This window comes from Oreochromis aureus, linkage group 23 (genome assembly GCF_013358895.1).
Source record: "Oreochromis aureus strain Israel breed Guangdong linkage group 23, ZZ_aureus, whole genome shotgun sequence".
In the NCBI taxonomy this organism is placed as follows: Eukaryota; Metazoa; Chordata; class Actinopteri; order Cichliformes; family Cichlidae; genus Oreochromis; species Oreochromis aureus.
Genome location: NC_052963.1, coordinates 40,919,618 through 40,946,887, shown reverse-complemented (window position 1 = coordinate 40,946,887; position 27,270 = coordinate 40,919,618). Strand labels below are relative to the sequence as shown.

Below are 27,270 nucleotides of genomic sequence, written 5' to 3'. Positions count from 1 at the left end.
AATATTCCTGAAGCACTGTGGGATCATCTTGACAGAGGACAAAGCTAAAGGCAAAGAACATCCACAGAAGAGCTTTGAATCCCCTTCAAGAAGCCTGGAGAATTATTCCTGAACACTAAAAGTAATGTCTGCCCAAGAGCACAGGTGTCGAACTCCAGGCCTTGAGGGTCAGTATCCTGCAGGTTTTAGATTTGTCCTTGGTCCAAAACAGCTGATTTAAATGGCTAAATTACCTCCTCAACATGTCTTGAAGTTCTCCAGAAGCCTGGTAATGAACTAATCATTTGATTCAGGCGTGTTGACCCAGGGTGATATCTAAAACCTGTAGGACACCACCCTCGAGGCCTGGAGTTCGACACCCCTGCCCAATAGAGTTCATGCTGAGTTGCTTAATTAAGGTGGTCATACCAAAGATTGGCTTTCAAGTTCATTAGAACTGTACAAACTCTGTTATTGCCTTATATGCTGTATTTCTATGTTTGTTTGCACAAACAAATCGATTTGTTTCAGTAAATCTCTACACCTATTTCACCATTTCCCTAGCATGATATATAAAGAAATGAGTTGTGACTCAATACTTTTCTACAGTACCGCGTAGGTAAAGGTAAGATTTTTAAATGTGTTTTGAATCTTAGAAATTGTCAATGATTATCTCTCCTTAAAGATGACAGTTATCGTGATGAAAATGTGCTGGAGTCCTTTCAGAGGCAGATCCTTTAGTTTCTTTAATTTTTTTATGCCATAGACATTGTTTTTTGTTTGTTTTTTTTAGCCTACATTTCTTACCCATGTAGGATTTTATCTCTCTGACTATACAAACAAGTGCTAGTGTCAGTTATGGCTGTTCGCTTCTCCAGGCCACTGATGACACTAAAGCTCATTACACAGCCACTTTAATGAAAAGCACAAAAGACAGAGTGGCAACAAGTCTTGTTTCCTGACAGCGACTGTACAGGCATGAAAGGGAGGGCTGCTGAGAGCCGAGACATATTTCTACAACGTTTTTCAGTTTGCCTCTGACAGATTTAATACCACGGAGCAAAAAAGAAATGAATCAACATTCCTTTTCACTGACTTTCTACACCCACTCACACATGTGTACCCACACTGGGCATTACTGAATTAGTATGCACTTCATACATATACACATTACTTCATTTATAAACAGCACAGCAGTTTTAGCATCACTGAAGGCCACAACCTTGAGCTCAGTAATGAGGGACCTTCCTCTACAGCGAATTATAGCCTGATGACACCTCTTTGTGGGTTTCATTACCAAATCAAACCCAGTTTGGAATCTATAAACAGATGTAACAGTGTGTGCACACCTAAGATGCCCGGCAATAATCGCATGAGAAGTGCACATTACACAGCTTGGTGGCCTGGATGCTTTTAGCAGAACAGGCAGCGTTCAAGTCTATTTTGGCAGCTATCCTGACACTGAAGGGCATTTCCTGAAGATCAAAGGTAATAAATGAAGTAAAATTACTTTAGTATGGGTATACAGTATATTAGCTAGAATACCAAGAGGGAAATGTATGTTGTCTATGTTTCTTTAAGCCATCATCATTTAGTTTTCTGGCACAAGCTGGACTTGGACTTATTCAGCTTATAAAACATTATTATTGATGTTGGCATGTAGTTAAAAACATCATTAAAATTATTTTAGACTCCAGTTTCTGGCAAGGTAATGCATTTACCCTTACATACTGTTTATATTTCATGCCTTTCCAGTCAGTTTTGACACTATGAAAGATATTAATCAAGAGAATTAATTAATATCTTTCAAGTATGGAAATAAATGTCCATGCTGAATGTTAAACTACTGATTTAAAAGGTGTAAATTGCCTGTCAAACATCAATAAATAGATTAATAACTTTACATCTAAGCTAATGGCAGCTCAGATGCCTTTATAATATTTATAGGTCACAATAAATGAATTCTGATTTTTTTATTTTTACATTATTTGTTACATTCCAGGTGCCAACGTACTGTATTCATTCATTCTCTGACCTCTGTATAACCTCTGTTCCTTATGTGCAGCTTGCATTACCAAAGCTGTGCTGTGGATCTAATTCACTGTTTTGAGATTCCCCAAGGACCGATCAAAGATCAGCAGGTGACCATGACCGTGTGGTGAGAACACAGACAGTTCTCGTGACAGTGTCAAGGTCCCCCTTGAACTTTGACATCACGGTGCCATAAAAACTACACTAAGACATGGCACATAAAATCCATCTGAATAGATATCCGTATATCAGTATAAAAATGTAACATACTTTTGGTTTTGTATGCTTTGTATCACTTCAGGAAAAGTCCTCCAATTTCAGAATAAAAGAATGACATTTGAGGTATTTTCGCTCCTGTCAAATGAGTCAAATTTGTCCAATATTCTCCCATAATTTTGGCTCCAATTCTTAATTTCTGAAAAATTCCTGAGAAATACTACTAAAAAAACTGAATGTATTCACCAGCTGGTTGCAACCTTGGTCCATTTGCTGTCGGGGCTGGGAAACTGGCATTCGCTGGGTTTCTATTAGATCCTATTTACTGAAAACAGCTGCCCACTGCAGCTGGAAACATAGTTAATGAGAACAGATCAGTAGACCTGAAAACCAAAACAATGAATCAGAATAAACCAAAAGATCACATCAAGCTGGTGTAAACGGCGAGTTGTTTGTAATTTTTCAGTTATTTTGTCATTACAAATGATTTTTTTCACATTGCATAGTTATTTGATATTGACGTTATAAAAAGTGCTGTTTGGTGCAGCTTTTATCCATCTGGAGCCTTGATCGTTTCATGATTTAATTTTTTTTAAGACAAGCTGTCAGTGCCATTTAAAGTGAAGAAAAGCAAAACACCAGAAATTGGACACTTCTTTGAAATTAGTTCTTTGTTTTTTATTGGACAACAAAAAGCAAATGAGGTAACTGAAACAAAGGTTATGCAAAAGTGCAGCCTGACCACACAAATCAACAACACATCTGAAAAATGTAATTACCAACCTACACCAGTGTGTCTCAGCAGCACACCTCAGTAGAAAGTCAAGCATAAGAATGAAAAAGTATCAGAACATTAAAACATTCCTCACATTGGCACAATAGAAATCTCACCTTCCTCTGCTGAGCCTGGAGAAAGACATTTGTTTTGCAAAGTAATCAGAAAACAGTGCAATGCTACAGCTTTTACAAGTAGACTGACACAAAACTCCTCATGCCATACCCTAAATAGACATGACTCAAACCACAGTTTCTATATATGAATCCACTTACTGTAGCTCAACAGCACATCTGGCTAATGCATAGCCTGATCTACACAGCTGAGATGTCAACATTAAATCACACCGATAGTCTATAAAATACAAAACAAAAGAATAGATCAGTTGTTTCTTTTCAAAATCAGGAGTGGTCAAACTAGGCTCTTGTGGTTCCACATGTTACAATTCTATGAGACAGTCTGTGCCAGGGAAGTCTGGAAGGTTAAGCTCATATTTTTTCTGGATGTCATAGGGTAGGAAGCGTCCGGCCAAGAAATGCTTCCCCGTGAAACTCGTGGCACACTTCTTTGGTGCTGTAAGTGAGATGAGAACTTCTGGGTTTATCCCATCCTGACTTCGCTCTTCTACATCCCAACCTGGAAAAAATGTGTTTAAGGAAAGGAGCTTTTCAATAATTTTTTGCCATTTTCAGCACATAGTGTATTTGGAGTAGGATGAACTCATAGTGATCTGATTTTAGCACTAGAGTTACCCTCCAAGTGTGCCTCTAGACTTGGAAAACTGAAAGAGCTGCCTGGAGGGTAATTTATCATCTTATTTTTCTGGGCCTCAAAACTTATATCTACAGTTTATATTAACACTTACCTGAGGGCACATCCACACTAGCAATGGGAATCTTGATTTGCTTCAGGGTGACCAGAATACCAGAGTATGGCTCCTTTATGTTGGCACAGTCTGCTTCTGGGCCCAGCATGGCATCAATCACTAGGTTGTAGGCATCGTTTATAAGCTGCACCTAAACAGAAAATACCTCAGTATGAATAAAATGACAAACTTACTTCTTGTACACAATTCACTGGAATCACCTTCCAGTGGTTAAAGGCAAGATTAACATTTACCCGTGTGGGGTTTACAGTCTGTGCAGTTGTTATTGTCCGTTGTCATTCCCAGACTGACAGATAATCTCAAACCCAATGTTGTCTCAGAGGGTCCAAAATTTTCCAAAATGAAGGGTAAATGTTACGCAGAAGTGTATGAAAAGTGAAATGTGAGCAAAACTTGAAACCAATTAGCAAATGAAAACAAAGCAAAACAAAGTTAACAAAACCCACAAAGATCCCACATGGGAAACAAACCACTTGGAAACTTGTGATTTCCTCCTTTTGCAGACTTTGAAGACTGCTTCCTCTACTACCAGAACTGTGAAGATCCAGTAGTGTTGCAATCAGTGCTCGGACACTAAAGGACCCCTTTTGCATGTCAATCAATGCTGTCCAAAAGAATGGCATTAAATGGGGTGAGAATGCGTTAGACGCCTTCTGTCATTAGATTTTCAGTATTTATGAAATATTATGAAGCACAAAATCACAGCAGTGATTAAAAATTTTGATTTTTTCTCATCCTAAACCCATCTGAAAAGGTTGTTTAATAAAATGCAACCATTCATTAAACATGAGAAACAAAGATATAGAAGTAAATATACCACCATCTTCTAAACTGCACTTTTTATTTAATAAAAGTGAACAACAGGGGATGCTGGAGCCTTTCCCAGATGGCATTAGGCGGACAGTTTTGTATGATCTGTAATTAACACAACTGCTATGTCTTTGGAGAACAAAACCAGAGCACCAAAAGGTAACCCACAAAGGTGCAAAGAGAACTTGCAAACTCCATACAGAAAGGCCTCAGTCATATAGCAGTAAGGTAATACCACTAATCACTGCATCACTGTGTCACATCATCTCCTATTTGCTGATTAAATAAAAGTCTAGAGAATGCAGCCAATTAGGTTAACATAGCATAAAGGCTTGAAACGAGGGGAAAGTGTTAGTCTGACTCGGTCCAAAGGTTACAAAAAACAAACAACAGAGCAACCTCTATAGCTCAGTAATTAACTGACTATCTCCTGCAACCAGTAGAGACCCAAGGGAGCTAAAGGTCTCAAAAAAAAAGTTCAGAGATTTAAAAAAAGAGAGAATTATTGAAAAACTCTTTTTAAATTAAACTTTACACTCAATCTTTTCAGCAGCACGCCTAAAGTTTCTGTAAAATGTGATGTCCTGTAAAGGAATTGCTGACCTCTGTAGGGAGATAGGAGAGGAAAGGGATGTCCATCTTCTCACATTGAACTGTGAAATCCTGATGTAGACTGTGAGAGGAGCGTTTAGGGTGATAGATGGTGGGCTCATACTCCTGAACCAGATGAGGCAGCAGAGACAGAGGGCAGAAAGAAGGGGAGAAAAACACAAAAATGAAGAAAGTTAATTATGTTGGTTTCAGCCAGGACTGACATGATTCAGTGTGGATAGTGTTTCAGTACATTTAGTGTGCGGTACAACTGAAAATATTGTTGACTGGTGATCAGCAGCAGTGGTTTCTGCAGTCTGCTTTCTGAATGAATACTACCCTCAGGAAGTGGAAGGCATGTAGAGTAGAAATCCAGACCCCTGCAGTCTGAAAGGTCTGTGATGCTCTGCAGGAAGCATCTGTGATCCATGAACTTTTCACAGTCACAAACATAAATCTTAAAACAGAAGTGTAGTCTGTAGTGTCAGTGTCTGACTGAGTGTGTTTGTAAGTTCATGTTAATCTTTTATGTTAAGCATCATAAATATACTTAGAGTGATAAGACACATGCATACGCATAATTTGAATCCAAAGAAGGAGCTGTGGATGATATACAAAAAAGACAGAAGAAATGTTTTGTTGGAGGTCTTTTACTAAGATGAAGTACAAAAAAGCTAGGAATATTAATTCTGGATAGTGACATGTGTGGTATGTATTGTTCAGTCACTACTGACAATCTAATCTAATCGCTTTCAAAAGAAAGCATATTACTCCCAGGAATGGGTACAGTTTTTTTTTTGTTTTTTTTTTGGCTGATAATACTCCTAATTTTAATTTAAGTCATATTTTAAATTGACTTTGATATGTTATCTACAGTCAGTGGCCACTTTAATAGGTACAATTATCTGTTAACGCAAATATCCACTCAACCAATCACGTGGCACTGAGTCAGTGCATTTATGCATGTAGGCAAGCCGACCCACTAAAGTTCAATCCAAGCATCAGAATTTAGAAAGGAGTGATTTAAGTGACTTTGACTGTGGCATGGTTGGTGGTGTCAGATGGGCTGCTGATCTACTAGGGATCATTTGCAGGTGATTTGCATCATGGATCTGTGGACAACAAATCTACATCAACTGTGTGATATTGTCCTGCCTGAGGAATGTTTACCCCACCTTGTTGTTGTGCCACAAAAAAAAAAAAAAAAAAAAAAAAAAAAAATAGGCAGTTCAAAAAACCAAAGGGGTCCAAACCAACACAAGCAAGGTGTACCTAATAAAGTGGCTGCTGAGTTTTTTTTTTTTTCTTTTTTTCTTTTTTAAGTTAAGATACTGGTGAATGTATTCAAATTATTAAAATAGTAGTTTCCTCATGTGTGGAATTATCCCCTTTCTCAAAAAACACTTAATCTCCTCCTGTGCCTTTTATATACCAACTGAACTAATAGATATTGATACATTTTTACAGTAAGAATGAGTAAATTAATAAGCAAAAGTATGTTTTTAAATCTGTTTTAGCTGAGGCTATCCTACAAAGGAGGTGATCTGACAAGTTAAATACCACTTGGGGGATTTGAAATCAATCATATCACCAGTATCACCGATCACTGCCATCATCACCACAGACCAGAGAGCAGGGAAGAATACAATCCAGTGCCTGTGTCTCTCCTGGGGTTAGCCAGCGCCACTGGGGTGGCCTTGACCTCATCAGCAGTTAGGCCATCAAAATGTGTGAAAGTAAGGGAGAGTGTGAAATGACTCTCAGTGTCATTGAGCGTGAAGAGAAATGAGCCATGAGACAGAAACAAGCACACAGCATAAAAAGGGTCTTTCTCCAGTTAATGCTCAGTCCTAACAGGGTTACACTTGCTCTCCCTGAGGAATAACGGTGTCTTGTAGTACTCTGTTTTTACATGCAGCCCATTAGCAACAAAGGAAAGAGGTCTGCAGAACACAGGACACTCAAATCTTTAAAAGGATACTTGCTATCCTCATTTCCTTCTTTCTTTCATTACCCCAAACCATAAAAACACCCCACCTATCTAATGATTGGCTGCCACCTGGTTCACCTGGCTTGTGAAAAAACAACCCAGTTCTTGTAAGCCTCATCTTTAGGCCAGACAGAGCTAAACATATAAGGAAATCTGTGGTGAGCTGACATCAGCCCACACAAGAGAAGAGGAAATCTCTGGTAAACAAGCATTCACAGCAGTCTGAGGCTTGATCTTTAGCTTGGATGGATTGCTTTAACACACACTGACCTCATTTTGATGAACAGTAAAGACTGTAATAGGTATATATGTTAGAAGCATAACATGTCCCCTTTAATAAAAACTTCAAAGAAATGTCTCAAATGTTACTTTGAATGTTAGATTTTACTGAACTGTAATCACCCAGAGTTAATAAAGGTAACAAAACTGCTAAGCAAAACAGTAGTTTGCATTTTTAGTTCATACTGTAACTAATGCCACAAGTTTCCATGCGGTGAATGCCTCAGAGCACATGAACTGAGCCAAACCTAACATGATGTCCACCTGTTTTAATATGAGCAGTGCACCAGAACTAATGACCACTGTAGTTGTTGTTTCTCCTCATCAAACACTGGCTTTGATCAAGGAATATTTGTGCCCTCAGGTATGTGGCATTGCGGAAAATATTAAAGAATCCATAACAGATTCAGACACAACCTGTTTTTGTTAACATGGCTGTCTTGGAGTGACGTGGGAAGCAAGCTGGACTGTTCTCCTGCAAATGATCATTTATTTCTCTGCTCTGTCTAATCACATTCACAGCTCTGCATCAGGGTTTGTGGCTGTGCATGAGTGTCTGTGTGTGTATGTATTAAAGTGTGTGTCTCATGTGTATACTTGCATGTCATCCTGCTGACAGGGATCACATCACACCATGAAAAACATACAGTCTTAAACCGAGAGAGCGCTTCACAGTCCAAAGTAAGTATTCAAGTTTCTCAAGTTAGAGCAAGCTCAGACAAGTGTGGTCCCAGATCAGGCTGGTGCAGTGTGCAGACTCTTTAAAAATAATAATAATAAAATTTTATTTATGCAGCACTTTTCAATACGAAGTAAATGTTTCACTTTGGGGAAAAGGGGAAAAAATATACCAGAAATTATGGACACAGAAGGTAAAAACATTAGGGGAAAAAAAGGATACACAAGCAGACATAATAATACCCCACGCCCAATATACTTAAAGCAGGGAATCAATACCCAAATCCTTAAGTTAAGTTACAGAAACGTTTCTTATTCATTTCTGGAATTCCAGGGCAAACTAGATCTTCTCAAAGCTAACCTCTGGCCTTGTTCTTGGACTAGAGAAAAAAGAAACAGAGTGGGAGGTGAAGGAAGATAGAGCCTTCTCAGAAAGCCGTTGAGCTCCTTAAATAAAGAGAACATGGTTTTAATCAGAACTATCGATGTGTTGTAAATCTAGTAAGTCAGACACATATGGTAAAGTGTACAGATGCATTCCATTCTAAGCCAAAGATCCCAAAAACACATATCCGAAATTTCCCTTGTAATAAAGTCATAGACTGGGGCTGACCACAGCACCATGTACTCGGAATAAAGGACCCTCAAAGCTGTGATCTGCAGTGGGGTCAGTGAAGATGGATAGCTCCTTGAAGAATAATTTGTAATGTCAGTCAGTATGTGGCCTAAGCTGCAGACATCATGGTCATGACATCACATCGTGGCTGTGGAAGCAAGGCGCAAGACGGCTTTAACTAGAGTAACAATACAATGATATCATGACTGTCTGAGAGCTCTTGCAGGGAGGGTAATGGGATAACTGCTTGCAGCCATTTACAGGAGCTGAAATGAAATTCTGTAAAGTGCTGTGGGCCTGTATATGGGATCCCCTGTTAGTCATGATGTAATCATTTGCAAAATTAGTTTCTTGTATTGTCTGAATAGCTCAGTGAGTCCCATAATGTCCCATACATGTCATGTTGTTGAATATAACTCCTGCCTTAGTGTACTTCATAGGTTACTTACAAACATGCGCAGGTGTCGGGCACACACCAGGCCAATAGAACCATTTTGATCTGGACCACAGATCACCAGTACTGTTGGCTGCTTCTTTGTTAAAGAGCCAAGAGGGTAGGCCTGGTGGAGAGACAATAAAACAAAGAGAGAGAGAGCGTTAGAAATAGATTATGAGCTGATGATTGAGGGAAAGCACCGCAATAAGACGAAGTGGATAGAAGAGGTTATTGATAGAGAACAATAGTGACAGCGAGAGGAAGATAAATTCTTGGCAATATTCTTTATCATCCCTCCAACTTAGGCTTCTTATTCAGTCCAGGTTATCCGATCCTCACCTCAGCCTCTCCATCATACTCTGAGTGCCTGGGATGCCAGACGAGGGTGGAAATGGCACCGGCTCCCCTGTCTCTTGTGTCTATGAGAAAAGGTCCAATCTCATTAAAATAACTACAGTGGAAAAAAATCCCAGTGTCCTCACCACGGGATGCTTCCATATATATATTTATATATAACCCACTTTCTGTCTGCATCCTGGTTACAGCGAGCTGCTGGCATCTGTCTCTTTTACTGGCCGCACATTCCCTTGTAAATCACCCTGCACCTTCTTAAACGAGACAGGTATTCGCCTGTGGAACTGTCATCATGATTGGCTAATCTTCCATCTCCAACATGTAAACAGAAGTGCTGCGTGACTGTGTGAGTGTGTGTTTGTGTCTGTGTGTATACACTCTCTGTCTGTGGTTTCTTTTCCCACAGATTATTCACAGCATCAAAATCAATGCCACAATATACAGACTGTAAGCTGCTGCTAACAATGATAGGACGGGGGTATAGAAGAGTTTCTGCATTGTGGCATTACACAGGAATTATTATTCATTATTATAAAGGTTACAGCATGATTTCATGAACCAGAACAAGCTGAACATGAGGAACATTTGAGTTCATGTCCTGTCCAATTAGAGCCCAATAAATGTGTGTCAGAACACAATTTGTTGGACCAATTAGCCAAGTTTTATCACTGCCATAAATAGTTTATGGCTACAGTTCATAGTAATGTTCAGATCATAACCTACAAACTGCAGTCCAAGCATTTCATAATAACAGGGCACATATAAAGTGATGTATTAATAGAACTGATAGATGCTGTAAAATAAGAGTTATTTTAGAAATAGTATAGCTAATAATAAACCAATTATTACAGGGTGTAGTGATACAGTAATGACTGAACCTATTATTATTAAAAGGCAGTTCTTTAAATCTATGTATGTAAAATGATGTGTCATCTAATAATTTTACCATTACTGTACCATAATTACACCTTTATACACCTCATAGTACTCATAATCACCTTTTAGAGTTTTCTCTCTACCTTGTATTTGAGAAACAATTACGCCATAACTTTTGGCTCCCTGTGAATGTTTTATTGCACCCTATAATTATTTATTGTTATTATATAAAAAAATTAAAAAAAACACCCAGCACGCCCCTGCGGGCGGTTTATCCTTCAAGCTCGGGTCCTCTACCAGAGGCCTGGGAGCTTGAGGGTCCTGCGCAGTATCTTAGCTGTTCCCAGGACTGCGCTCTTCTGGACAGAGATCTCCGATGTTGTTCCCGGGATCTGCTGGAGCCACTCGCCTAGCTTGGGAGTCACCGCACCTAGTGCTCCGATTAACACTGGGACCACCGTTACCTTCACCCTCCACATCCTCTCGAGCTCTTCTCTGAGCCCTTGGTATTTCTCCAGCTTCTCGTGTTCCTTCTTCCTGATATTGCTGTCATTCGGAAACCGCTACATCGATCACTACGGCCGATGTAGATATATATATACATATATATATATATAGATAGATAGATAGATAGATAGATAGATAGATAGATAGATAGATAGATAGATAGATAGATAGATATGTGCAATATAACAATAAAATACTGGCTAGTGTGTAATTCAGGACATTAGTGAAAGATCAACCTTTTTGCCATGATGGGCCTCCAAATATTGGAGATGAACTTCAAGTAGGCCAAAATTCTTCCACTGTGCATAAAACCCATTTAGTTCCATTTTCACTAATGTATTCCAGACAGAAGAAAGTTCAAATGGAGAGACAGGCAGTTCTCCACATTGGATAATTGGATATAACAAGACTCAGAGTGCATTAGGTAGAGCGATGAATCCAGGAGAAGAGAGACAGCAGCCATTATCTCTATCGTAACAGCTCGACTGAGAAATCATAACACAGACTCAATGAGATGGAGGACAGGCTGTTACAGCTGCTGAGGGTCACACAGTTCATATTAACAAGAAGAAAGAAGGTAATGATTGATAGGATTAAAAGGTAGAGGAGAGTGAAGTCAGCCAGCGTCTTGTGTCTCCTTATTTAATGAGATGAACCAACTGGTATTTATATGCAAGTTGTACTACAAAGAGTTAAAACAAAACTCTGCAGTTTCTCTCAGATATACCAAGAGTGTTTTAGTTTTCCTGGATCTCTGTTGTAGTTTTTGAGCCCACAACTCGGCCCTTTCCCAAGCTGCAGCAGGCAGCTATACTCAGGAAACCTACTGTTTACTACTTGCTTTGAGTCAAGTGTCAAGCAGACAAAGTTAGCTCCCACCATATAAACTGTGTAGCGTTTGTGAAGGTAAATTGTTTGTAAAAAGGGAAACTGAGCTTATACTTAAAGTGGTGGTGAGAACTACAACAGCATATGAATGCCTCCCCCAAATGGCCAAAAACACAATAATCATAAATCACAGATTTTTAAATGGATTTCCTGTGTGGAACAAAACCAGCCAGCCCATAATAACTTGGCCATCCTGTGTCTTCCTCACGCTACACAACTCTCTTTTTCTGCTTGTTTTAACAAATTCACATGAGAAGGTTTAATGACATTTTTCTGTAAATGTTGAGGACCATCGGGAGGCTCAATCTTGCTTCTGGTGAAACCATTAGAGATACTCTCTTGACGGTGAGCAGCTATAAAGGGATCAGGCCAGATCAATTCAGGCAGGGTTCTTATTCATTATGAAAAATGTATGTAATCTTACTGAGAATGCTTAATATTCTACGATATGTAATACTAAAACTTAATAAATGAAAGAAATTAGCAAGAGAAGGGACACAAAGCATGCTGTATCATAAGGTCAGTACTGTTGATTGCGTTTTTTATTAGTTTAGAACGAAAAATGAGGTTCTGTTAGAGCAATTTTCCCATAAATATGAAATTTCACAACTACTTTAATTATCATATTAAATCAAGCTTGCCAGTTTTGGATTTTGAATGGATTTATAGGCAGCTATGATGATAGCTGTGCTTCTTCGTTTAAATCAACTAAATACTTTGGTACAAGTCTAAATAAACATCTGTAACAAATGTACATTTTAAGGTTTCGGTAAACTTTTGATACTAAACAAAGGGGCAAACTTGGAACGAAAGGTCACAGGAGTAGCTAAGCGATTTTACGACCCCCGCCCCCCCTCCCATGCCCCCCTATGCTCACACACACACACAAACACACACCAACTATAGGAAATATGCCTGTCTTGATTGTAATAACGTCTCTAAGGGTATACTGCTTTGAATTAAATGTAAAAGGCACATGAGCCTTCACCTCCAATCAACCTGAAACACACACACTGAGCCTGAGAAAACATTATCAGGCTCCTAAAAACACAAATATACTCACATATCCAGAAAAATATTACCTTTAATATTTGTACTAGAAGACCAAACCAAAGTCCAGGGGCTACTGCAAACTGTAGCCTAGACTAATTTATTGCTGTGTGGCAACAAAAATGTCTCCTGTCTCCACTCAGGTGTTGAAAAGTCTCAGACTGATACAGAAAGACGCACACACACACACGCAGACACACACAGTCTGGACCTGGTGGCTGCTGCTGTTGGAACAGTAAAGGGATTACTTACAGAAAACCTATAATCTATCTGGCAAGGTGTAGGTGTGTGTGTGAGGAAGCACATGCCTGTTTGTGTGGTATACTTGGAAGCCAGCAGCAGTAGGCCAGCAAGGTAATCAGTAAAATCAGACTGTCTGCATCTCCTTCGACTATAATTTTCTTTAAATAGCAGTGATGTCATGTAAGCGGTAGCGTGCTGCTGGCGGCTGTGGGCAGCAGTGAGACACCCCATCCAGACCATGTTTGTCTAGTATGGCTTTGCTGTTGGGGGGCTGGTGGTGGAGGGCCAGGCACGGGGCCAGTGACAGCTAATGGTAATAGTCGGGAAGTGGATGTGGTGGGTTTAATCACACACTATGAGGGGAGAATACTAAGCCTCCACCTCTGACTGATGTTGCCACTCTGCCACTGAGCGTTCACTTTTCTTGTTCCCGCTTCTGTTCTTTTCTGTTTTGAAGGGGGATATCAAAGGTGTCTCACTGAGGTAATGTTGCCTCCTGTAAGCATAATGCCCCACTTTATGAATGTGTAACTTCCTGTTAGCCGCTCTTTTGTGCTTTTGCTTGTTTTTTTTATTTCCTTTTGTCTCTCTCTTCTTGTTTCTTTTTCTTTTCATCCTTCCTCCTGACAGCAAAGCAGGGTTTCATGTGTCTTGTAGCTCAGACTCTTATTCATCAGCCTGCTGAAGAGCCCACTGAGGAAACCAGCGTGGCATTAAACCAAGTCAGCGGTCTGGTCAAAGGGAACCACATGTGTTCCTAACAGCCCTCAACTGACACACACATACACACTCTTCGCTTGACAGAGTCCAGATCACAGCACGATGAAACTGCAGCCACACCAGAGCTGAAAAGTTGCGGTTCTGGACCGGCGTGGTTTGGTAAGCGGAGCAGTGCCACTGGGTGAGCTCAGGTGTTGTGCTGCCCGAGGTGAGCTGCTCACATTTTTGGAAGCAAATGTCACAGAAACTTGGAACATTTCCTCCACACAGTAATCAAACATTTTCTATGAAAGTTCATGCAAAATATGAAATTGTAAGTAGCACAATTGTGACTTTTTGCCCCCTCGTACAATCACGAGTTTTGCTGTGATTACTGAGGCTCAGAGGGATAGAACGTGAGGAGGATGGGGTGAAATCTGTGACCTTTAGAAATGGTCTGCTGGAGAGACACATGGCGGAGGTTATTAAACTGGGTTGCTGAGGCCGCAGTCTGATGTCATTGGACGTGAGCTTTAAACTGCGGTTTTGGATTGGATTATTTTTCTCAAAAAGTTCTGTAATTGGAAAAATTTGCATGACATAGTTTGGTTTGAACAGTTTTATGGAAGAAAAAAAGTGTGAATTTGAAGAAAAACTTTCTGAATGAACGTTTTAATTGGATTTGAGTTAATCCCTACAAAACTGTTGAGGAGAAAGAAAAAACAGCTTTGACACTTTTAAATGGTCATTAAATGTTTGCAGTGTTGCCATTTTCACTAAAGTGCAAAGTGAAAATAATTTGCACTTTATATCATATTAATAATATAATAATCATATTAATTAAAAATTGAACAATAAGATTGAAATGCTAGTTATATGGAACAGATTGTAGGGATACTGCTAAAACACAGGAAAATTCAAATACAACACACACAAAAATTCCACAGTTAATAACCATTGCCCTGTGTTTGATCCCTCTGGTGTAATGGTCCAAAGAAATAAGCTTTTTAAAAGCACAACAGCAGATTAAAGATTAATTCACATTAAAAAGAACTCCAAAAACAACTGACTGGAAATATGTTTCTTGTCATCCTTTTCATTCGCAGCAATAAATTAAGATAGACTGGATGGATCCACACCCACAGAAATTTAGATGCTTAGTCTGATTGAGACGGCTGGATAGCGATAGATGGATTGGGGTTTTCCTCATGCTGTTGTTTTGGCTTATACTTCTAGTAAAGTGAAGGCAACAAGCAATGAGGGAAAAAAAGGAAGAAAAATGCAGTGTTTCAAACTTTTCAAATCTATGCTTTCTTTTGAGTGTGTGCTGACCATGAGAGTGCTTGAGTGCATTTGCAAGCACAGCCACTGGAAGTACAAAGAATATCTTGGTGTTAGAGAAACTCATAATAACAGGCAAAAAGGCTGAGTGGGTCCCACTGTGAACTTTTCATCCTGAATAGTTAATGTCATGGTTGTCCTGCAGAAAGGAAGTGACCACCACATTTTGTGTTCATGAGTATTAAAGTGTCAGCCATGTTCAATTTGAGACACTATCACCTGAAATTCACATATGCAGTGCACTCATGTGTAAGTAATGCATGCATACACTAATGTAATTTACGTAGCAGCTTTCTAGTCAATGAATGCGCTTAAAATTATAAGTCACCATATATTCATACAGCACTTTGTCTACAGTCAATTTAGAATTACCAGTCTGTCTCGCCCAGGCACAGGCAATGATGGTGGAGTGATGGGCTAGGCAGGTAAGTAACAAGTAGGCTATACATGCACTGAAGTGGCTGAACTGAGAATTAGTTGTATATAAAAAGAGAAACAGAACAACACAGTTTATCTGAAAGATGGGAGATACACTAACCTTAGTGATGGCGAGGGCGCACGCTTGTCCCCAGATCTCTATCAGCTGCTGTTGTCCAAACCTGTAGTCCCTCAGTAGTTCTGTCTCTATAGCTGCTGCCTCCCCTTTACTGCCAGACACAAATACAGACATGCTGTAAGCAACATAAGTTCATCATCAGTAAAAGCATCTGCAGCATGTAGGTGAGGCTGTTTAGAGAGAAGACCGTGCTAGATATGTAGCACATGTGGCGTGTTGTCAGTGGTTTGCAATAAGAAATGCTTTACGCTTTATCACTTGTAGCAAATTAAGCTTAACTAGCTCAAATACATTGAAATGTGTATAATTTTTCCTCTCTTTAATCCCAGTAAGGTTGTTTTTTCTGTTTCCACTTTAGATAGTAAGTTTTGTTCTGTTTTTGTTTATTGGGGCAAATAAACCCCATGTTGAACAGAATAATTAAAAAGAGCCTGTGTGCCTGTGTGTGTGTGGTGTGTGTGTGTGGTTGTGTGTTAAAATAGACTAAAAGAAGACACAGCAAAATTGGTGTATTTACATGTGTAGCCACTTAAATGGTTGTTGTATACTTACGTTGGTAACAAGTAAGAGCCTCCAGGTTTTTAAGTATTACTCAAACAGGTGTACACATCAGTGGTTTCTCATGAGAAAACAGCTTCTGGGAAACATGGTCATGGTCTAAACATGTGATCCATAAACAGCAGCAGCCTTTATACATTATACACATTTGTGCAGAAGTAAACACAGCTTGAGGCTGCTATGTGGTCAATATACTTGTAATCTAATGTTCACTCATGTTCTTTCGGATCTAACTGGCTATTGGCTGCTCAGTGCATGGTGACAGTGTGACTAATGTTGCCGTATTGAAGCTTCTGATGCTGCTTTTACCATAGAGCTGTGAGTGTGTGTGTGGGTGTGTGGGAGAGTATGTTTGTCAACAGGGCTGTGGGCAAGTGGTATGACCTGTTACTGAGAGAATGAAGACCAAGTAAAACCATTAAGTCTGTAATCTACATTTGAGATCTGAGTCTTTAAAATAGGATACATCTCTATTACTCTACAGACACCTGGTGGTCCTCTGCAGTACTGCAATTCAAAAATAAAACCAAAATTAGTGAAACATTTACTTTGGACTTTAACAGATGGATGTATTAATTGTTCCAGATTCCTGAATGTAGGAATGCTCTACAGTAGAGTACAGTAGAGGCTCCAGTTTTTGGAGGCACTAGAACAACTTAAACCATTTTAGTCATGTGATTGTAATGTGACTGACTGATGCATGTGTATGGGTATTTCTTCTTGTTACATCATTTGTGCTACTTCTCATTACATCATGTGTCGACACAAAAACACCCCACATCGGGAACATGGAAGAAATTAGACCACAGCTAACACTGACATCTACTATACTCCAAGTTTAACTATATAAATCCAGGAATCTAAATATGCATACAGATGACTAAGTTGTCCTAATGAAAAGCAAGGACAATATGCATTAAAAAAAATCTGTATTTTTAGACTATGGAAACACTCAATCATTAGTGCCACTGTAATGGAATCATTTTAGTGCTATTCAGCTGTAGTTCTATTCATTTTCCAGGAACAAACTCAAACACAAGCAAGATAAAGATTATTATTGTTCTGAACCATTACAGTGAAGGCCTGTTTCTGAATCCCTGGGTTCTTCTCTGATCTTGCAACAATGTGTGTGTTTTATTGATGTCTATGAAGAAAACAAGGGACACACATAAACTCCTTCTGGGTCATCTGTCTCTGTTCTCTGCGGCTTGTAGTGTGACTAATGCTAAACCTGCTTTTGTTCCATTTAGATTTTTATAAGACACAGCAGTTTGTGTGTGTGTGTGTGTGTGTGTGTGTGTGTGTGTGTGTGTGTGTGTGTGTGTGTGTGTGTGTGTGTGTGTGTGTGTGTGTGTGTGTGTGTGTGTGTGTGTGTGTGTGTGTGTGTGTGTGTGTGTCAGTAAGTCAGTGTATCCAAGTGGGGCTCCTGGCATTTACCTGTGCCAGTGGAGCGGCAGCAGCTGTCACCCATGGCTCACCTCAGGGATGTTTCCTGAGTCGCTGAGACAAGTTGATCTTTGGAAAGTTCATCTCAGTTCACAGGGTTTACTCTGTGTTTTGCTGTGCCCAAAATATTCAGAGCTTCTTACAGCTTTTGTTGAGCAGAATTGATTCTGCGTGAGGATGGGCTATTCTGCGAGTTTGCCTTTAAAACAGAAATGGGAATTATCCAATCTGTGTAAAAATAGCCGTTGATGGGTGTGCGAGTGTGTGTGCGGGGAGGCTAAATCTCAGCCCAGGATTGTTGCGTTAGCGATAATAGTACCGCTCCTGAATGGGCAATTAGTATTGATCCTTAACATCACTGACAGAACAAAATGTTGTGGGTGTGCAAATCAACGACTGGTAGTTTTAGCCAGGAGGCTCTACCACAAGAGGAACAGCACACTGTGTTCAGGACTAAAGACAGATGGCTGCTTCATGCCACATACTGCATGCTCTCTCAATTACCACTTATAATCATGCTTGTTAGTATTTGTTTAGCTGAAGCTAGTGAGGAAAATTTGAATGTGCAACAAGTTTTAATAGAAAAGTGCTTCTGAAGAAAAGTGCAAATATATACACGTTGCGTTAAAACATTAAAAAAAAAACAAAAAAAGAAGCGACAGCTGTGTCCATGCATATGTGTGTGTGTGTGTGTGCATGTCTTTGTGTGTGTGCATGTCTGTGTTGCAGAAAAACAAGGCCTCATGAGTAATAGTTTCTCTTGCACCTGTAGCTACAGTCATGCAACAAGCTAGGAGTCTCTCCCTAGAGGGAGAGTTGATTTCCCCATAGTGCATGAGTTGAGCCCCTGCAGTGTGCCACCCTCATTGCAGCAAAGCTTAACTATAATCACAACCTGCTTAATGAGTCTGTTTACCTTACACACGAGATAAGACAAAATGAAACTTTAAACGGCTGCTGTGGGGAAATTGGGCCAATGCAGCAGCAGCAAATGGCAGGAGAATATGTAGAAAAGATAAAAAAGTTGGAGGTCATAAAACCATTAAAAATTTTAACACAAACATCTGAATAAATAATAATGTTTGGATAGATTTGTGGCAAGAGAAAATTACACAAAACAAAAGCAATGTTTGATGTTTGTTGAAAGAAATATTTCAATACATTAGGAGTTTAAATGTATATCATGTAGGCAGTGACTCATATACAGAAAATATTGGAATATCTGGCATGAACAGATGTTAAATATAGACAATCCAATTCAACAGTTTTGCTACAAAAACAATAAAAGTGCCAAAAACAGCACCCGAGGATAATAAATTTGATACAGGCGAATGGAAAACTCATAAATAATATGTTCTAGTGTGGATTTTCTAGCTGTGAAGCATCCTTGAATCACATGAGAGATGACTATTCCCCTGAATATCAGAAGGGCTTCTATTTTCCCCACAGTGGAAGACTGAAATAACCACATTTCACAACCCCCGCCCACTCACTTTGCCTAATTTCCACCTTTCAAGAGTGATCTTCTGGCGCGATAAGGAGCATGATTAAAATAATAGTGAAAGACTGTGGTTGACATTTTACTTGCCAGGCAGAGCGGTATATCATGATGCAAAACAAGTGAGACACAGCAGTGTTTCCCCTACTGCTGCCTTCAGGGCTTCCCGCCAAGAAGAGAAAAAAAAGAACTGTATTGCATTTGTTAGCTTACGATAGGAGCAGGTCGATGTAGACGTGGTCATGAAAACCTACTAAAGTTCAAACAGAGCATCAGAATGACGCGTTGACGTTGTGTAATGTCGTGGGGTATATTTTCTTGGCATACTTTCAGTGCTTTAGCACCATCGGACCATCATTTAAACACCGCAATCTACCTGAATACTGTTGCCTATGACAGTGCACCCATATTCAGGTTAACTCAGTGTCACAAAGCTCAAATGAAATAATTTCTACAGTGACCAGATTTCAACAGGAGAGTTGAATCATGGGCATCCAGCCAATTCAGTCAAACTTAATGTAGTAATAGCAAGAGGTGCATAACAAAGTGGCCAATGAGTGCATTGTTTATTTGTTACATTTATATAATGTTATTTTTTTCTAATTTTTCTCCAATTGTTTCATTTCAGTGTCAAAGTATCTTCTCCTTTTTTAGTATTGTGGTCATTGCTTTCACTTCTCCACAGCCTCTGGACACTGACCGCTCCACACACAGGGAATAGAAGAGGCCACTTAAGACAGAGACACAACTTGTTGCTGTAGGTGAAACAGAAGCTTCCCCTAGAATGAAGACAAGAATAGGGCTGCTGACGCAGCATAGCTCACTCCTCTTTCTCCCCTATGCCACTAAGAGATTTTTGGTTTTGGTCAGCCTTTGGGGAAATTTTTTGATTTGTTGTTTTTTGATTTATGACCAGAAAACGAAACACTTCTTTTTCCCGTATTTGGTGTTTCAATACTCAGAACCAGCACTTACTCATAAAAGTGACTGTACAACATCTCTGCTACCTGCCTCAAATTTACTGTTTTGTAATTAACTGAACTAGTAGTAGGCCGTATGTGTCAGGGGGCCATCCTGGTCCAATAATGAGCTGTTAATAAATAGTCAGACTCCTGCTTGGAGGGGACAAAAAGAATAACAAAAGCCACTGTTCATTAGTTCAGTAGCCCTCTTTTCCCTCTCTCGGTCATTATCTGTCCACCTCCTGCTAAGTCTATTACTTGACAGCTGTTAATGATACTTCAGGCCTTTCAAACACAAATAAAGCACATGAAAAAAAACATGTTGATCTGAAGAAAAGCACTCTTTTATGTCTGTTTATGTCCCCTTTACAATACTAATCTGTGACATTTTCATTAAATTATTATCTATTTTGTTGCAAGTTAACAGGAGAGAGCGATGATTCAGCCAGTTCAGCTGAAGCATTTGTCTTCTGTAACTGCCCTTTTAGTGCAGTTCTGTGCAAAAGTATTGAGCCACTTCTCAGTTACTTATATTTTGCTTCCAAGGAGCCAGACTTGACTTTGTAGTTTTTAAACCTATACTGATCAACAGTTCTCCAGACTTTCTGAAGGTCTTTTAATATTTTTCTTTGGGCAATCTTCGCCTTTTCAGTAGCTCCAATACTTGTACCTGATCATTTTCAGCATTTTCTGAGTAATATTTTTATTTATTTTTATGTCTATTCTTTTTGCTAAGCCACTTAACCCTGACCTATGTGTCACCCTAGCATAAAAATGGCACCTAATTCAAGAGACGAACCACTGTGTCAACACATCACAGATAACGTGGAAAAGAAGTCATTTTAAATTGTGTCTTTAGGTAATTTGATACTAGTAGGCTGTCTCAAAGATATATATTTTTTTCCCATTTTGTTGATTTATTCTATAAAAAAAATACAAAAGATAACACAGTCTGACAGACATGAAATAGTTTTTTATACCAATAAGTGACTCCCAAAGAGCTATTAACCAACCTAACAAGTGGAGGACAAAAGAAGAAACGGGAGGCCTAAAAAACCAACTACAGCAGACCTGACACGGGACCCGAGAGACTGTCGGTGCATATACAGTTAAAATAAACCTGGTTAGTTAATCTGTGCATATGTCCCATTTTCCTGGCAAAATCTGTTGACACAATAACAGTGACTCAAAACATCTGCATAGTATTGTAATGCAAATTCTAACATGCTGATATTAACTGCTTTTCTAATGCTCACAAGCTGAAAGTTAGCACTTTTCTAATGAGGAATAAATGCAACATAATTTCATGCAAATGACACAACAAGACTATTTTTTATACATCTGGACAAACTGGAATTGGGACTTGTAAATGTGGCATCTTTAACTGTAATCGATCCAATATACATTTTACTTAAAGTGATAAATGCCAGTCTCAACATGGGGACTAAAAATGAAGTCAGTCCACCTCAAGTGTCAGTAGGGGGAGCATTTTAACACAAATGTTTAATCTAGTCTGTCTCCAATTGTAAAATATCCCACATTACAAAACAAAACTTTGACCTGCTTGTGGGAGTAGAAAAAAAAAGTCCATGGTGGTAACCATAAATGTCTGCACAGATTACATTATATCCGCTACACTCGTGTGTCTTCTGCTGTATTTTCATTAGGCCTCAGTCACACAGGTGTACTGGGAGAGTGGGAGTCAAACTTGAAAAAACATGATGAAAACAGAAATGGAAAACGTGCAAAGTAAAAAAGCAACAAGCAATGGAGACAACTGACATTCAGAGTTTTGCCTTATCATTCCAAGCAAGAGAATTGGAAAAGATTTTGTGTGATGCATTTCATAGCGTCACTACAACTCTGCAAATATTGTAGTTGTCAAGTGCAAACTACAGTTGACTGCGACAACAAAAGCAATTTCAAGGAGATTTTTGGTGCAGCACCATATACTTTGCAATTACCGGCAACCACTTGCCAACTTGTGAGCAAACACATATTTTTCCTCTTGCACCCTGTGATTGCCAAGGAGTCACCTATTGGTCTCTAGGCCTGTATAACTGAGGCCTTAAAGCCAACATGTCAAACTGTACATGTCAGTTAGGGGAAAATTCATATCAGCATGATTCATCCTTTAGGGAACAATAATATTGTCATGGTCTCCATGCCTCGCTGGCTGACTCTATGTCAGGCTACATGTTTTCTGTTTTTGTTTTTGTTGTGCTCTCTCTCTTTCTCCCCTGTCTCTGTTCTGCCTGGGCGGAGCTCACCTCAGGCTCCCGCCTCTGGCCCACGCACCTGCCCTGATTGTCACATATGCTGCTAATCTACCTGTTATTCTGAGTACTACTTAAGATGGCGCTTCTATGGTTCTCATCGCTGGATCATTGAGTAACCTGTGTTAGTTAGCCCGGCAACCAATATCTGAATCTGTGTGTTTTCTCTAGCCTGTTTCTGACTAAGCTACTCTTGTAAATATATTTCCCTGGACCTGTTCCGGTTTCTCCGCTGCGGAGGAGAGTGGAGAGTTTTCTGGAGAGCATCGGTGTGTGAACTTTTCCCCGTTTCCCTCTCACGGACCCTGGAGCCCTGAACCCACCCCACCCCACCCCACCCCCTTTCACATTGTATATATTGCACTTGGTGAACAATGTAAATAAATCACAATCTCTTTGCAAAAGGAGGTCTGAGCCTGAGTCTGTCTGAAACCCGTGACAAATATCTTACAAAAATGTCTGTGCAGTTGTCTAATGAGACAGATGGAGTCTAGTCTGAGTCAAAATACTAGGTTGCCTAATTAATGAACATTGTTATCTCTAAGTTTTTGCCTTGTATGGACATATAAATGACTACAGAAGCATAAAGACACTAGTAGTGATGTATGGACCAGACGAAGGAATATCATAGAAATTCAGGTGAAATCACCAGAAATAGGCAGAGACAAAAAATGTGAAGGTGGGACTGTGTGGATGAGTTTCACATTTATTTTCTGTCACCTTCTTCTTGTAAAACTCTATCTCTCAAGTGTATTAACACATGCTCACACCATTCTGAAGAGTGGAAAACTAAATATGAACCACAAAATTTACAGGAAAAAAAGCAAAAACAAAAAAACAGGATCGTTAAGACAAAAATACACAACACTCTCTTCATGAAAAATTTTGGCAGACATTCTTCTGCTTTTAGCTGCCTACTTTCAATCTCACACCCTGGTAGCACCTTCCCTTCATTTCTGTCCTTTCATCCCCAGTTTTGCCAATCTTACTTTATGCCTATGCATTTTTTTTTCTCTGCATTATCTCCCTCTGCCACTCTTGTCCTTCCTTTTTGCCGCAGTCCATTTCTCTTCTTCCCTGTTGTTCTGATCGAGGTTTGCACTTCACTGAACCAGACTGATGCCACATGGAAAGGTGACAGAATGAAAGAAAGAGAGAAAAAAGCGCAAGAGAGGGAGCAAGAGAGAGATAGGGCGAAAGAGGGAGAGCACACACGGGAAATGACTCACCAACAGTTGATTTAATCTGTTTGGCTTTATTATTTTTTTATGTACATGCTTTTTGATCTGAGAAACGCCTTTAGAGGGAGAGTGGAGCAGGTAGATTCAGAGGTAAGTCTACTGTCATCATCCTTCATTGCAAGCATCACTTTAATCATTACTCTGAAGATAATCTCATTATAGACCCTCAGCCATGTTCCGCTAAAAGGTTTTGGTCATAATTTTGATATCATGCTGATGGTCAGCCATGCTTCATACCCTCCTAAGCATTAAAGTGGCTTGTACTATGTTACAAAAAGACGACTCCCCTGCAATTATAACAAGATTATCAGTGGGCTTTCTCAGGGCTATGTCTGTATGTGTGCATCTAATTTAACATGTGTCAACTCAGGACACCTTTCATCATCAATTGCACTGCCTGCAGCGTGCCTCCAGGAAGTCCCACAGCATCCAAGGAAAGTAGAGAGGGCAGAAGAGAAAAGCAGTAAGGTTCACATACAAACTGTCTACATTTAAGAGAAGACAGATGTGTGACTGCTGGTAATAAAAATAAAAGAGAGAGAGTATATCTGAATGGATGAATATTTAGATGCTTATATATGTTTATGTTTATGAATGTAGACAAAGTAGCTCATGTATTTTGGTTTGATAGATGTGAAACAATAAACTCGCTCTAGCTTAAGTGACCACGGTGCAGAATAATGCAGAATAATCATAGCAAGCCAAAATCAAGGGAGCATGACTCATTAGGGGTGTCGAGTGTGTAACTCTATTCAAACTGACATGTGTATATTGCTGAAGGCATAAAGATTGTGTTGTTTTGTGAGTGGTCCTATAGCTTGTCCAGTTCTATGTCCTGTCATATGCTTCAAAATGAAAAACAAATATAAAATTGTGATGATTCACTCTGTATAATTGGCTTGCTGGGGGGATCAGGTGCCACAGCGGTGGGAGCGTCGCCTCAACAGTCTCAGCTGGCAGATGGGAGTTGGCTCTGAGCCGCCATATGTTCCCTTTCTAACTGGCCAGCATGAGCCCGTCATGCTGCTCAATTCTTATCAAATCAGGACGCCATGATTCACTTTTTTCAAGTCTCCTTAGGCGATAATTTAGGACTTGCTGTATGTCGTGTGTGTGTGTCTGTGTGTGTGTGTGAGAGAGAGAGAGAAAGACAGCCATAAAAATCACATCCATACGACTATCTCCGGTAGTATCATTCTTTTAAATCTGCCTTAATCAGTTTAGTTGTCTGCTCATGTTTCTCATATCCGGTACAACGAGACAGACATTCTTGAGATAATCCCAATCAGCGGCTCCTCTATTTGCTCTCATAACTCATTTCATCCTCCAGCAGCCGTGTACCTGTAGATACAAAAGATGAGCAAGGATCATATTAACCTAAAGCCACAGGTGATGGCAAGTTCATTTCGGTGTTACATTTCCTGTATGTGTGAGAGAGTGAGTGTTCTCAGGAGCTAAAAATATCCATCCATGAGTCAAGTCTGCTTATCCCTCATTTTTAGATGTCATGTGATTTCACAAGGAGAAGAGCTTCTATCCAGATGGATGAGCACCCACCTACACACACACACACACACACACACACTCGTATCCATACAGGTCACACAGATGTACTGAAGTACACGAGACAAACAGAGGTGCTCGCGCACCCACATACCCACAGGTTACATCATCCCATGCCCCCTCAGTGGTCTTTAATCTCTGCCTCTCCTTTAAGCCCAGTCTCTTCAGTTTGAGGCCAGGGGCCATAAGGATCATAAATTATAGGGCATGCGTTGTCACATCCTGTTTCTTTCTCCTGAGACAGATCTTTGTCCTCCAGGTACTGGAGGCAGAGCAGAATGGATAACGCAGTTTATAAGGCCACTGGCCAGGACACACAAGAAAGATGACCCATTTATGTTACTAAGTGACCTGAAGTTTAAAAACAACTATATATCAGATGAATCAGTTGTCCCGAGCTACTGGAGAAGCTGCTCTTCAGCCTGGCTGTCATGTTTGAATGCACGTACAGTTTATCTACCCATCTCTAGATTAAGCTCGAGACTTATTTTACAGAAAGTAAGCATCCATTTCATAATGTTTCTGTGCAATACTAATGATGGTCTATACAAGGAAAAGGCGACCTAATTTTTCTCCCTCGTGGGCCCCTTATGCACAGCCCTGGTGTCATAGCAACAGAGTTACCAGAATCACTTGACTGAACATAAAGAAGAAAAAAAAGTCAGTACACCCTTTTACTACAGATGCATACATTACTTTACCCACAGCATTCTATGGTTAAATTTATCATCCGCAATGCACAAGCCATCACCACCACTGAATATGATATGGAAGCCTTAGCTTGCAGTGCTTTTTCAGGCGATTCACATATTTACTGCTTGATTTTCTGAGGTGTTTTCTAGTAGCACCTCTGAACAGGGAAACACGATCACCACCTGTTTTGAATCAGCTATATTCTTCATAATTTATCTATACAGTATGTATGAAACTATCAGAAAAGTTAGAAAAGCTTCTGGGGTCTAAAGCATTATGGCGACATCCTGAAAGTAAGTGAAGAACAGATAAGGAAAAGTGGGGAGAGAACAGAGGCGGAGAAAGTGACACAGTATAATTAGTACAGCCACTGGCGGTACTGAGATACAAAGAAACAAGTCAGACTAATAAAAACCTGCCATGAAGAGGACAGTCTTCCTACAGCCTTCTCTGCTATATGTGGCTAAATAAACACTTTTAAGCCAGAGTGCAAGCTGAGAGCACCAGGCCTCACCAGGGCATCCTGAGAAAGTGTTTAATCAGTGTCAGCAGTCTATCTTTATGTTCCTTATGCTGACTGGGAACTGGTAGGACTATTGAAAGCAGCCAAAAAGAAATATGTAGTTTTTCCTCTATTTCAGGTCAGTCTATAATCCCTCTAGGCCTCTGTCTGCAGCTCTAACACCCATTTAGCTCCAGATGTCACGGCTGGTTAACTACAGGACACAGAGTAACAGTTTGTGTGTGTGTGTGTGTGTGTGTGTGTGTGTGTGTGTGTGTGTGTGTGTGTGTGTGTGTGTGTGTGTGTGTGTGTGTGTGTGTGTCCGGGGTCCGGGGGGGGAATCACAGGATGATCAATAAGCAGGAAAAGAATGGAAAAATTAATGCAGGATGTACAATACACACAAAAAAGATGTGCCTTTTTAAAAAATATTTCTACAGGTTAAATTACTTTGTATAAATTGTATATATTGTTTATCTAGAACTGTTCCTGCAAATAGCAAAACACAACCAAGCTGCCGATTGCAAAACTATCCTGTCAAAATTTTGACATGAAATAAGGGTGTAATGTGGTCTACAAAGGTGCTGTGTGGCTGAAATCATAAAGAAATCAAAACAAACCTTCTGCATAATTTTTCCCATAAATTTATTGCTTCTACAGTTTACATTTTGCTGCTGGTCTTGGGGAACATAATGACATTAAAAACAATTTATAGTTATGCAGGCTTTTT

The 27,270-nt window shown here is 39.7% G+C and overlaps 1 protein-coding gene across 1 annotated transcript in view; it reads right to left on the bottom strand.

Annotated features, from left to right (window-relative positions):
* Positions 1-2,882: 2,882 nt before the first annotated feature.
* The window catches only part of yjefn3 (YjeF N-terminal domain containing 3), a 48,159-nt gene continuing 23,771 nt past the window's right edge, over positions 2,883-27,270 (bottom strand). The window contains exons 2-6 of the mRNA XM_031749619.2: positions 15,784-15,892; positions 9,301-9,411; positions 5,301-5,414; positions 3,867-4,017; positions 2,883-3,637 (exon numbers count right to left, since the gene is read on the bottom strand). Coding sequence (XP_031605479.1) covers positions 3,441-3,637; positions 3,867-4,017; positions 5,301-5,414; positions 9,301-9,411; positions 15,784-15,892 — 682 coding nt within the window. The 3' untranslated portion in view covers positions 2,883-3,440. The remainder of the gene's footprint in view (positions 3,638-3,866; positions 4,018-5,300; positions 5,415-9,300; positions 9,412-15,783; positions 15,893-27,270) is intronic.